Raw genomic sequence first — 14,391 nt, 5'->3', positions numbered from 1 at the left:
TTTGGGTCAGCTAGTCAACAAAATCTGCCACATTCATAGGATTATTGGAGGGATTTAGTGATACAATGTAATAAGATTGCTTGCTTTTCCTCTTGCTTTCTATTGATGGTCTTAAAAACTAGAATGTATCTTGAATTAATTTATTCTACTTTTGTATTCAAGCCTCAGAAAATCTATGAGAGTATTTACTTGAATGTTAAATGAGTTCACTTTATTGCCTACAGTCTAGAAATTGGCATAAATATGTTTAGGAATAAATACTGCATTGTTTCCAACCAGCTCCCCTGTTTTCATCCAAGATTAAGTAAGAACCATTCCCACATCTGGCTAATTGTTGTGTCAAATGCACATCCTAACTCTCATTGCCATGGGTTAGTGTTTATATCTGGACTTCTCTTTTAGGGCTATGTTGATGGGTTTAAAGATTTATTTGTCTAGAACGATGTCCATATTTCATGCCACATGCCCTATTTTCTCTTTGAGCATTGCTTAAAGAACCAAATATTTCCTGTTGGTATGGTTAATACAGGTATTACTTTTTCCCTTCCAAAGCCATTGGTATCAACAGTGGCAGAGCAGTTTGTTCTTTTTTCTTTTCTTTTCTTCCTTTCTTTTCTTTTTCGTTTCTCTTCTTTTCCTTCTTTCCTTCTAGCATTTTCTCCTAAAATCCTTCAATTTGCTACATAAAACTCGAAAGTTTCTGCTGCTATCCAGATTGCTGCTGATAAACATTATTTGTTTCTATGATAATCAGCTGAATTATATTTTAATTTGTAAAAATAAATAACTTAAGGGCATCAAAGCTCTATGGTAATTGGGAAACGTTCTAGGTGAATGTTTTTGAGGAAGACTATTTTCTGGACAATACTTCTGCTTTGAGTGAAAATCATATTGAAGTATAAAAAGCAGCCTGTCACTAATGGGAAAATAATTGGGAAAGAGACAAATCTGTAAAGGGACTCTAGCCCTACTTTTGCTTTCTTCACTGACCCACAAAATACTTTTAGATTTAAAGAGTTACTAGTGAGTCAGAATGCAGCCAGAGGCACATGAAAGATAGCAGGAGAAATCCTGAGCAGCTGACCCATAGAATGGCAGCCCTAATTTGAGCTGAATGAACTGGCTGGGAGATAAATTTGAAAACAGGTCACATGTTCTGAATATACATGCAGGAGCTATCACCTGGTCCTACAGCATGAGGTAGAGGAAATAATCATAGTCACTAGTATTCAGACAAGGTTGTATGACTTTTTCTCCATGGAGAATGGTAAGAGATGTTAAAAAAAGGCCCCAGGAAGTGCACAAGTCCTGGAAGTAGACTGAGAGGAGAATGGAGGAGTGAGAATCTTAAGCGAGGTCACAGTGAGGTAATAAAATGGAAATTGCCAAAGAGTTTGGAAATAAGAGGAGCCTGGGTGGCTCAGTTGGTTAAGTGTCTGCCTTTAGCTCAGGTCATAATCTCCAGGTCCTGGGATCAAGCCTCACGTCAGGCTCCCTGCTCAGTGGGGAGTCTGCTTCTCCCTCTGCTCTTCCCCTTGCTCATTTTCTCTCTCTCTCTCTCTCTCTCTCAAATAAAATCTTTTAAAAAAGTAAAAAAAAAAAATAAATAAATAAAAGAATTTGGAAATGACCAGAGAAACTTGCAGGATGTATCATGAAGTTGGAGACTCTTCAGGTTTATTACTTCTGGATCTCTTAATTCTGATGAAATCCTAGTAGGTTATAAATTCTGTCATTTTAGGTAAAACAAGATTTTGATGGGTATATGGTTTTCTGTTATATTGTTTTGTTTTGTTTTGTTTTTGCTGCCTGCCTTTATTTCTTTTTGTAGACATTGTTCGAAGTGATGTTGCCCTGGATAAACAGAAAGGCTGCAAGATTGCTCAGCACCCTGATGTTATGCTGGAGCTCCAACGGGAGAAGGCAGCTCAGATGCATCTTGTTCTCCTAAAGGAGCAATTCTCTAATACTTACAGTAATCTCATATTAACAGGTAAGCCTGTTGGAGTCATCTGAAATCTTAGAGCATTATAGATTGTTGGCCTCTATTAATTAATAACTTGATGCTTGGGAGACATTACAATGGACTCTAGATGAGCCCACATCTGTCTGTCTCCACCCACTATATTCCTTTTTAAATTGTGATGACTTTTGCCTTCCTATAAAAAATATTTCTTGTAGTTTGCAGTATTTTGGCTTGAGGTTATAGGCAGCTCAGCATGTGTGTTCTCAAAAGACAGAACCAATGAAAACCTAATGAAGCCTTATAAAAATATGACTTTTTAGATGTGTGCCAGTAGATTTGAAAGAATTACTAAATTTGGTGTCTAAGAAGCTGCTATTTTCCTCTTTCTGTGTATGCCCTTTCTATGAACCCAGTGAACATAAAGATGAAATGTAAAAGAGATAATGATCCACAGGCTGAGCTGAGAATGTTCTATTCCTGGTGGAGTCTGAAAATATCTGGAGAATTTGATTTCTTTTTAAGAGCAAAGAGGCTATGAGACAGCCATACTCCCTTACATCCTTGGTTCAAGGAGGAAAGTGAATTTGTATGAGAGCTCAAAGGAGACACAACTTTTTGCAGGGCTGCCTGCAAACTTGGCTGGTAAAGAGCATGTGAGTTGCATGCTTTTGTCAAGCTTTAGAGAAGATTCTTAGAGCAGAGCTAATGTGAGAATCATTGAGGACTTGAGATAATTAAGAGCAGTCTAAATTACATCCATTTTCTTGAGCAAGGCATACCTGCATTATATTGATCTAAATAAAGTTAAATAAATCAGAAGTGTCTGTTTTTCCTTGTTTGTGAACTTTAAAAATCAAAAAGATGGAATGTCTGATAGGCCATGAACATCTCACACTTATTTTTGTCAACCCCAAGTTAGGAAAATTTTAACTTTTTTTACAGGCTTCCTGGCATTTCACCAGGAATTGCTGAATGGCAACCAAATTGTTTTGCTCTTGAGAAAGCACAAGTCTTCTCTAACTTTTCATCTTCTACCTGGTGGAAAACCCAATAGAATGAGATGAAAGTCAGATTTAAATGTGGCTTTGGTGAACATTTGGTGATTTATGGTCAATGCTTGGTTAGTGAAACTGTTTAAGTTTAGATGTTTGGGAAGAACATAGATTTTTATCCAGATTTCTTTATTCTGTCTCAGGTGTACATGTATTTAGTATTTTTAAATTCCGTTATTAGAAATGAAATATTTTTATTTCATCCTTATTTTAATTATAGGTCCATATTAAAGGGGTCAAACCCCATGCTCTTTAATGTGGCATAGACAGGGCTTAAGGTAATTCTAACCCTAAACTGTGGATCCAGAGTGTGGCTTGAAGGCATATTATCTTTGAAAACACAAGTGTTCTATTGGGTTCAGTGGAATCTTTTCTAATTCTCAGTAACATAATCCCTTTGGATGTTTATTCGCAGTTCAAACTGTTGGAATCAACATTGTCAACTTTTACCCTGACAACTTGCTTACTTTCCACTAAACAAACTTACCCTAGAGAAGAGCCTCTTTCCTGCTCTCACTTCTCCCAAGCTGCTTCAAAGAGTCCTCAGGCCTTTTCCACATTTTTCACCCAAATGCGTGTACAGAGGTGGTACCTAGCCACAGACAGAGCACTTCGTGTGCACCAGTTTGTTTATATGAAAGTTCAGAAGGTTTTGGTCCAGGTGTTGGGAAGAGATGTACTCACTTCAATTTAGCACCAATGGTAAAGCTATTTTAATGTCCTTTAACTAAGTCTTTGATTTTACACAGTGTGGTTTCCTAATTGTTATGAAGTTTAATCCTTGATTTCTTGTATAAATTTTGAGAACATGGTCTCCAGACAGCTAAACATAATATTTAAACATAACTAAACTAACTTTTGTAAATATTTCCCTTTTCAGTGATGAATGTATATTGGTAAGGAGGGTGAGGTTGAAGGGGCAGAGACCTCTCAAATGAAGTGACTTTCTATACCAGCATGTTCAGAACACCTACTCCAGGATTTCTGCTTGGTGATGTTCCACTTATTTTGTATAACTCTGGCATAATCTTTGAAATGTCTGCAATGAAAGTATTTATGTGGAACAGTATGAGGAAACTGGGCCTCCACAATCTCAGAAAGAGATAATTTTCTTTACACTTCTGCCCTCCCCTCAACCCTTCTCTTCAATTGTTTACAGAATTTCATGTATATGGTTAGCAGTGTATCATAATTGTTTCCTGGTCAGTTAGTGGTATATTTTTTATTTTAACATTGGATTACTAAGATGGTAGTATGGGAAAAAATAAAGTCAGCATAGTAGGAAATTAATTAAGTGACTGAAATATCAGATAGCTAAAAGCCTTTTTAAAATGATGGGTGTTGTGCTTGCTTCGGTAGCACATATACTAAAATTGGTGGGTGTTGCCTCCACCTCACCAGCAAGCCCTCATTCTTAGTTATTCCATAGCTTAACTAACGTGACTGTCTGTGTTGAGGTGAGAGGTATGTCTTCACATTCTGCATTCCGGCTCATGATCTCTCTTAAACAAGCCACCCCTCAGATGCAGGCAAATGGTATTCTAGCTTTGAAGATCTTCTGACCATTCAATAAAAGGAAACAATCTGCGATCCTTAGTGACAGCCCAGTTACAGAAATTAATAATATTTCTTTAATGTGTATATCTTATTGAAGTATTCTTCCTTATAGTTTTGGAAAAGTAGATTGTATTTTTGCATGGTATTAAACATGTCTTAATATTTTCATGTGAATGATTTACATAGCAATGGAAATAATGTTAGCCTCATCTAATCTAGAGGGTTTTTGAAATAAACTCCAAGGCTTTCAGAAGATGATGGGGTAATACCAGTAGAATATCAGTGATAGAACTATTTTAAATGGTGATGAGTAACATGATGCACTTTTCACACTGACTCACAACACATGGATGTATGCTTGTCCTGTAGCTTCCAGTTTGTCCTGGAGCTTTTAAGAAAGAACAGGGACTGTTCCTCCATTTCTTTGTGTTCTTATGATTCTTAATGTAATAGTGTTCTGTATATTTGTTGGAAATATTCTGCTGTGTATATGATGAATGAATTCATTTGGGATAATTTTGACATCTAATTAATAACTTTCATAGGTTCAGATTCAGTTATTCATTTCTCCTCTCCTTTTGCCATCCCCGTACTTTTTTGAGATGTAAATAGAACTTTTGTGGTAGATACCTATAATCAAATGAAAAAGTCAGCCTTAAGGGGCAATGTATTTTCTAGGGTTCCATTTAGAACATAAGCTTCTGGAGGACAAGGGATATCATATTGTACAGCATTCTGCATAGTTATATAGAGCATAGTGAATGATCTTGAAATGAGGTCAAATTAAAATGTATTTGTGCTGTGAAGTCATTGTCAACCCTCTATAACCAGGCAGCCTGAACTGAAGCCATAATAAATAGATGGCTTTACCTAAGATGCTTTCCAATGAGGACTATTGTTATGTTAATTGCTGCCACTTTTTGTTTTGTACCTCCTCTTTCAGTCTTAGATTCCGAAGTGAATTGGAGTCCCTATAGTCAGCTTTACTGTGTTACTGTGGCAAATGAATTGAGCAAAAGAAGCTCGCAATTCTGTGTTGTGGCCCATTCTTCTAACTTTAGTTGAACCAAGAGCTCAAATCAGTGGAATGAGAACTGTTCTTTCAGTTCCCATAAGTCATAATGCTCAGAGGACAATTTGCAGGTCTTTTAATGTTACATTCTGTGGTATTGAAGATAAGATACTTTATTTAACCTTTTCCCTGTTAATGTACATTAATTTATATACATGTTGACACATTTATTTCTGTAGAATAGATTTCTCAAAGAGGGATGTCTGGGTCAAAAGGTTTGTATTTTTAAATTTTACAAAATAAGTTTTTTTGTGGTATAATTTATAAGAAAACATCAATTTTGACAAATGTGTATGTCATAGAGTCAAATAGCCACCACTACCATCAAGATACGGATTTCCCTCATCCTAGTTTTCTCATCTCCCTTTGCAATCTCCTTTCCCTTCCTCCAGTCCTTAGCTGTATCTGAACTGATATTTGTTCCCAAAAGTCAAAGAAATGGAATAATAAAGTGGTTGTGTGTCTGATTTCTTTCACTAAGCATAATTTTTTTGAGATTCATTCACTTGCTGCATATTTCAGCATTTCATTCCTTTTACTTGCTGAGTGATATTTCATGTTGTGAATATGCTGCAATTTATTTATCCATTTCTCTGTTGATGAACATTTGTTTGTTTCTAGTTTTTGGTGATTATGAATAAAGCCACTATAAACGTTTGCTCTCAGCTCTTTGTGTTGACATATTTTTTTCTTTTCTCTTAGGTAGTATGGTACCTAGGAGTGGGAATGCTTGATTTCATGGTGTCTGTTTGACTTAAAAAAAGCTGTCAGATTGTTTTCCAAAGTGGCTGAAACTATCTTATATCCTATCAGTATGTGAGAGTTCTAGTTCATCCACATTTTTGCCAACAATTAGTATTGTCTGACATTTAAATTTTAGCAACTCTAATAAATATATAGTATATCTCATGCTTTTATTTTGCAATTTACCTTATGACTAATCGTATTAGCAGCTCTTATGTGTTTATTTGCCATCTATATATATTCTTTGGTAAAGAAGCTTTTGCCCATTTAAAAAAATAATGAGTTTTGTGAGAGTTCTGTATATATTTTGTCTATAAGTCCTTTTTTCAGATATGTGATTTGCAAATATTTTTTTTCTGTGACTGTCTTCTTCCTTTTTCCTTTTTTTTTCTTTTGAGAGGAAGAGGGTTGAGGGAGAGGGAGAAAGAGAATCTTTTTTTTTTTTTTTTTTTTTTTTTTTTAGGCATAGGAAAGGAGAAGCAGAGTGAAAGAGAGAGAGAGAGAGAGAGAGAGAGAGAGAGTATCTTAAGCAGGCTCCACACCCAATGCAGAACCCAGTGCCAGGCTTGATCTCGAAATCCTGAGATCGTGACCTGAGCCATAATCTAGAGTCTGCTGCTTAGCCAACTGAGCCATCCAGACACCAGCGTCTTTTTATTTTCTTAACAGTTTCTTTTAGAGAGAAGGGTCTTAATTTTGATGAAGTCCAATTTAGGAATTTTTTATGGTTTGCATTTAAAATTGTGATGCACATTGCCAGATAATTTTTAGAAAAGATTATAGCAATTCCTATTCTCACTAGCAGTGTATGAGAGCAATTATTTCCTGACATTCTCATTAGCACTGGATATCAGCATTTTTTTCAAGCTTACTTGGCCTAACAGGTGAGAACTATTATCTTATTGTTGCAATTTTCTGGTGATAGCCAGAGAGAGTATATTTTCACATATTGTTGATTTGCAGTTTGTTTTGTGAGTATTCTTTGTGAATTAGGAATGTTAATCCTTTGTCATATGTATTGCAAATAATTTTCCTGGATATCATTCATTTTTTTTACTCTGTTTTTAATTTAGAGCTTTAATATCTTACTAAAACTGGAATTTATGTTTATATTAGCTTGATGTAAGTATATCACATTATTTTCTTCCATGCTGTGAGTGCACTGTTTTTAAAATAAAACATTCTTTTGCTGCTAAATTGAAACATCATATATGGTTATATGTTATATATTATACTCCCACATATATATATGTACATCTTTCTGAACCGTATTTTCTGTCATTTTTCTGTTTTTTATTTCTGTGCCAATACTATACTGTTTTGATATCTGGTAAGGTTTATTAACTACTCTCTCACTTTTTCCCACAAGGTTTTCATAGCTATTCTCATATAATCACTTTTTGAAATGAGTTTCTCATTTCTTCCAGTTCAAGAATACTCATCACTAGATTCCGATTGGAATTGTATTCAATTTATATCCTGATTTGGAGGGAATTGATATTTTTCTTAAGAATATGCTACATCTCTTTATTTGTTCGGTTGTTTTATGTCATTTGAAGATATTTCATAAATTTTTTCACGTGACTTTTTTAACTTCTTCTTTAATGTTTTATACCTTTGCTGATATGGAGAGTGAACTTCTTTCTTTTTATAACTTATTTCCAGTGTAAGAAAGAAGCTGTTGATCAAAGACAAAGGTAGATTTTGATTTCTTTTCTAAGTTTTTACCAAGTATTTTCCTTTTAGTTTCTAAAAACCTCACAAACAATATTGAAAAATCGTGGTGATAGTTGCTTTTTACATTTCAATGAAATGACTTCATTATTTCATGTGCATAAACATCTAGATATTTATCCATGACAACTAATAGTTTAAAAATATGATTTTCAAAATGAGAATAACTTTATTATTTTTCTGATTATAGTGATAAAAATCTTTTTATTAATATCATTTTGGACATTTCTCTATTCATATACACATATATATAAGTTATTAACATATAGGAAACACACATACTTTATACAAACCAAGTAACATGATACATGCCTGTTATTTTGTAATTTCTGTTAATATTTTGTGAACATCTTTCTATATCAGAGAATATGGGCTCATACTCTTTTTAATAGCTACATTAGAATTGTGTTTTATGGATATATTGTAATTATTTAACTGATCTTTTACTGATAGACATCATGGTTATCTTTAATGTTTCATGATTTTTTTTAAATTTATTTATGATAGAGAGAGAGAGGCAGAGACACAGGCAGAGGGAGAAGCAGGCTCCATGCACCGGGAGCCGACGTGGGATTCGATCCCGGGTCCCCAGGATCGCGCCCTGGGCCAAAGGCAGGAGCCAAACCACTGCGCCACCCAGGGATCCCAATTTTTCATGATTTTAAACAGTGTTGTGATGAACATCATTACATTTGTATGTTTGTATACTTCCTAGAAGTATGAGTGCTATGTCAAAGGAATGAACATTTAAACTATTTTTAGTAAATGGACTTTAAAAAAAATAGTAGGGATCCCTGGGTGGCGCAGCGGTTTAGCGCCTGCCTTTGGCCCAGGGCGCGATCCTGGAGACCCGGGATCGAATCCCACGTCGGGCTCCCGGTGCATGGAGCCTGCTTCTCCCTCTGCCTCTCTCTCTCTCTCTCTCTGTGTGACTATCATAAATAAATTAAAAAAAGAAAAACAAAAAAAATAATTTAAAAAAAATTAAAAAATAAAAATAAAATAGTAAATAGACTTTTAGGAAGGTCATGTCAGTTTATACTTATACCAACAATATGTAAGAGAAAACTAATTTATTTTACTTTTTGCTAATGCTGATTATTTTCCCTTTTTACATGTGTTAGTGTAATAGGTTATAATTGATACATTGTTTCTAATTATAGTTCATTTGATTACTAATGAGGTAATGATCTTTTTATGTTCTTTGTCATTATTTCTATGAATTGTCCATTTCTTTGGTCCATTTTTTTGGATTATCGGTCAATTTCTTATTGAATTATAAGATCCTTTTTATGTGTAAGTGATAGTAATCTTTTGTCATGTATACTGCAAAAAGATGTTTTTTTGCACTTTTAGTAGTCTTTACTTATTTTTTTTTCAATTTTAATTTTCTTTATTGTGTTTTCTTTAAAAAAATTTTTTTTATTGAAGTTCAATTTGCCAACATAAAGCATGACACCCACTGCTCATCCTGCCATGCCCCCCTCAGTGCCCATTACCCAGTCACCCCAACCCCCTACCCACCTCCCTTTCCATTACCCCTTTTTTGTTTCCCAGAGTTAGGTGTCTCTCATGTTTTGTCACCCCCACTGATATTTCCCACTCATTTTCTCTCCTTTCCCCTTTATTCCCTTTCACTAATTTTTATATTCCCCAAATGAATGAGACCATATAATGTTTGTCCTTTTCCGATTGACTTATTTCACTTAGCATAATACCCTCCAGTTCCATCCACATCGAAGCAAATGGTGGGTATTTGTCGTTTCTAATGACTGAGTAATATTCCATTGTATACATATCCCACATCTTCTTAATCCATTCATCTTTCGATGGACACAGAGGCTCCTTCCACAGTTTGGCTATTGTGGACATTGCTGCTATAAACATTGGGGTGCAGGTGTTCTGGCGTTTCACTGCATCTGTATCTTTGGGGTAAATCCCCAGCAGTGCAATTGTTCAAAGAGTTAAAAATAGAACTGCCCTATGACCCAGCAATTTTAGTAGTCTTTAAATTTTGTTTTTCTTTTCTGTATCTCTCTTCCTCTGTATTCTCCCCTAGCAGGCTAGCAGTTTGGCTGTCATTGCTATTGCTCTTGGTGTACCTAGCTCAGAACCAGGTTTTATAGTGGTGTGTGGCTCTGCTCTGTGGTGATATTTGGGGTCTTATTATATCCAGTCTCTGGCCCATGTGGCTTGCTGAATTCTAGGTATCTTGCAGCCCCTCTCACTTTTCCCTGGCTGCTTCCCATCGACTTTTGTCTCTGCGCAGCAAGTTAGCAGTGTTTTTTTTTGTTTGTTTGTTTTGTTTTTTGTTTTTGTTTTTTTTTTTTTAATTTTGTTTTTCCACTTAGTGAGTCTGGCTCTGGTCTTCCATCTCTCCCAGGGCACTTTTTATCTGCATTATCTCTTAACAGTCAAACTACTGTGACATCACTGTGACAGTGATGGGGTTGGCAGGTTTGGAGCGGAGACTACTTTAGATATGGCAGTCAGGGAAAGTCTCTCTTAGCTGAGACTTTCCAGCTGTGTAATCATTAGTATGTTTCAACCATCAATGTCCCTATCATTAATAGGTTGGTAGTAATATGTGCATTGCTTTTCTTTTTAGAGTTACTTTTGGGAATCATTGTCTCAGAGAGTGTTAAAACTAGAGAACTGGCATTCTGATCTGTGTTTGAATAATAAGATAATGAATGTGACAACACTTTATAAGTTAATCTGCTTCATGTCTTTATTAGTGAAGGAATCACAGTGGTCCCTTGGTGCAGAAATACACAAGTAGTTGGGCAGTTTTTAATTCTACCTAGTTGTGTTTGTTCAACATGTGAGTTTTGGAATCAGACAGTCTGACTCTAGAACAACCACACCAGCTTTCTTATCTTGGGAAAGTTTTTATCCTCTCTTTAGCTTTGAGTTCTTCAGGCATAAAATGGTGTTTGTATCTTACATATCTAAGAGAATTATTTGAGGATTAAATGAGACTGTGTGCATAATGCTTTAAGTACAGTACCTGGTATATAGTAAGTAATTATCCCGTATTTGTTAGATTTATTCTTTTTTTTTTAATTTTTATTTATTTATGATAGTCACACACACAGAGAGAGAGAGAGAGAGAGAGAGAGGCAGAGACACAGGCAGAGGGAGAAGCAGGCTCCATGCACCGGGAGCCCGACGTGGGATTCGATCCCGGGTCTCCAGGATCGCGCCCTGGGCCAAAGGCAGGCGCCAAACTGCTGCGCCACCCAGGGATCCCTGTTAGATTTATTCTTGTGATTAATTTTACTATTCTTTAAAATGCATATATTACTCTTGGTAGCTCAATTTCTTTTTGGGACTGAAATTTGTCTATTTTTAAATATCAGTTAACATAATATGGTAAGATAAAACTAATGAGAAACTATTATTTTCCCTTTTTACATGTGTTAGTGTAATAGGTATATATGAGCTCTGCTGTTAACTTGTAACTTCATGATAAATGTCCCTACCACTCTGAACCTTGGATTTTTTCAGTTATGTAGGATGTGTGTAAGCATTAGTAAAATAAAGCACAAAGAGTCACTCAGTATCCTAGATAAGAAAGGTCTGAAACATATGAGAAGTGTTGTTCATAATTTTTTGGTTAAGCATTTTGAGTTCCTTGAAGGCATGGCACACTAGATGAATATTACTTGGTATTAGACTTTTCCTGATTATCCTAAATGAAGCTCTGATGCTGAGCAGAACAGAAATTAGATGGTATTCTATATACTAGAATGAGTCTAATGCCATTATCAACGTAATGAAATGTCTACATAAAAGTCAGTGACCATATACAAGCGCACAGCCATGAGGTTAAATAAATGACTAGAAGTTTCCCTTTTCTCCAGCTGCTTTATGGTTTTAAGTATAAGGATACACTCAGTTGCTGAAAGATCCTCTTATAAACCATCACATGAGTGAAAAAAAAGTTATTTACAAACTCAATGTCTTACGTTAAATATCTTCTATATTTAACAGACATAAATTACATTTCAGTAAATATGATCAGAAAATACAAAACATAAAAAAGAATATAATTATACAAACTGTACATTTTGTTGTATTGACAATTAGAATAATCACTAAAGGATGTTTTTAAAAAGTGCTCGTGTTCTGCTTCTCTCAAAATTAGATTTGGGAGCATCAATTGATTTTCTCCCAAGGTGATGGAAGCTTTGTGTGAATCACAGAATGAACTTCCTTATTTCTAGGAGTATTTATGTTAGGAGACATGCAGAAATATGATTATTTCTTATTTTTCAGCCATTGTCTGTAAAGGTGATGTAGGAAGGAGTCCTTTGAATTCATTTTAACTTTAGTTCTCCTGTTCTCTTACTATGAGAGAGTTTCTCCTATGTTCCTTCAGTAGGCTGATGGCATCACATCAAATATAATTGAATAAAAGTGATTTTTTTGTGGAGTGAATTAAATGCTGACTGTTCTACACAGGTCTACCAGTGGTATCTTTTAGAGAATTTAGGTCAGTGATCTACAAGGACCAGGCAGGTGTGTGGGAAGGTGTATAGACATTCCAGGAGATGTGCAGATAAAACCCCATTGAGTGGAGGAGTTTTGCTAATTATTAATTACTGTCAGACAATTTTTAGTTTTATACATTTTTATTTATTCTGAGAATGGAGTGAGAATTTTCATAATTGGGAGGAATTGATAATGTATATTATCTGTTAGGTTATTTTCAGTATATTTCAGCATACTGCAGTTCACATGTGCCCAGTTCAGTAGATTTAAAGAGATTTTTTTTTATAAAAGTTGGATTAAATATGGTTCTAGTGATGCCAGCACAAAGGAACAAAAAGAAAATTGCAAAGCTGACAGTTTGTCTTTTTAAAAAAAGTTTTTATTTATATTCCACTTAGTTAACATACTATGTAATATTAGTTTCAGATGTACAATTTAGTGATTCAACAGTTACATACAATCTTAGTCAGCCACATGATTTGGTAAAAATAATCTGACAAGAAATCCAAAAAATTTCTGAATTATCAAGAATATTTGAAAATTGTAGGTAATCAAGTTTACATATTATTTTGAATAATATGTCTTATTGAAAGTTTAATAATACTCACATATTAATACTATTTTAAAAATAGGAGCAAAAAAGTTTTTAAACCATTATCAAAATAAAACAACTTTAAAATATTGCTTATTTAATTTTTAGCTGGTTAATTAAAAATTTCTATTTTGACCTATATTTCATAATGTAACTAAAATATAACTACAGTAAGTGCATGTGTAATATATATATATATATTACATCTATGGAAATATATATTTTATATATATTAATACTTATATATGGATCATTTGTGATAAAAATGTTTTTACTCATATGCAATCAAAAAATTTGGAGATCACCAACCTATGAAGTTCTTTATTTCTCAAAGCAGTGTAGGAGAGTAGATGTGAGCAGAAATTTGGGGGCTAAACAGACCCAGGTTTTGATCCTGTGCTGACCATGTACTAGTTGTATGGAGCCTGGACAAACTACTTAATCTCATTCTCATTTGTGAAATAGGGAAAATAATATCTTACATGGTTTGTGGGTTTAGATTAGCTAATATGAAGTGCTTAATACAAAGCCATACACTCAATGAATGTTAGCTATGTTGTATTATTATAATTATTATGTTGTTATTATTAATAAAGAGATTGTCCTTTAGGGAATCTTCCATAAATAAGCACATGTCTTGGGTACTATCACAATACAAAGTGAAAAAGAGCTAAATAGATTTCAAAAGAAGCAAATCTTTAAGTTTCATGATTGTTGTCAGGACTTAAGTTTTTCATGCACCTGGAGTGTGTTTGTGTGTGTGTGTGTGTGTGTGTGTGTATGTGTATGTGTGTGAGGGCTGAGGCTTTGAAGGAAATAGAGTGTTTATAGAGATTATAGGGGCATGGGAAAATGAACATGCTTGCCACACTTTTTCCCTAGAGCAGTTTTAGTCTCTGTTAGGCATCTGAACAGGAGAAATGCAACCATCCTACAATTTCTTTAGTTTTTGGCTTATTTCCTTTGAATGTAGTGGCTTCAGCTGTTACAGGTTAGTCATTCCTTTCCTTGGTATGAAGAAAATTTACAGATCTGTAGATAAAACTTCACAGATAATCTGGGTGAGTGAAAGTATGGTGGGAGTAAGAAGTGATTAATTGTACTATGCAGCAGGGAAAAATAACATTTTGTGCATCTGGAATAGCCAGTTGGTTCTCAGGTGATTCATGTTGTAAAA

General features: G+C 34.6%; 1 protein-coding gene across 4 annotated transcripts in view; it reads left to right on the top strand.

Annotated features, from left to right (window-relative positions):
• The window catches only part of HPSE2 (heparanase 2 (inactive)), a 635,705-nt gene that overhangs the window by 62,030 nt on the left and 559,284 nt on the right, over window positions 1-14,391 (top strand). For all 4 annotated transcript variants that reach the window (XR_011997530.1, XM_025991733.2, XM_072739739.1 and 1 more), the window contains exon 3: window positions 1,832-1,993. Coding sequence is in view for 3 of the 4 variants with exons in the window: in XM_025991733.2 (XP_025847518.1) it covers window positions 1,832-1,993 (162 nt within the window). In the remaining variant the exon portion in view is untranslated. The remainder of the gene's footprint in view (window positions 1-1,831; window positions 1,994-14,391) is intronic.

This window comes from Vulpes vulpes, chromosome 15 (genome assembly GCF_048418805.1).
Source record: "Vulpes vulpes isolate BD-2025 chromosome 15, VulVul3, whole genome shotgun sequence".
Classification (NCBI taxonomy): domain Eukaryota; kingdom Metazoa; phylum Chordata; class Mammalia; order Carnivora; family Canidae; genus Vulpes; species Vulpes vulpes.
Note: the sequence above shows the minus strand (reverse complement) of the source record. Positions and strands in the feature narration are given on the sequence as shown.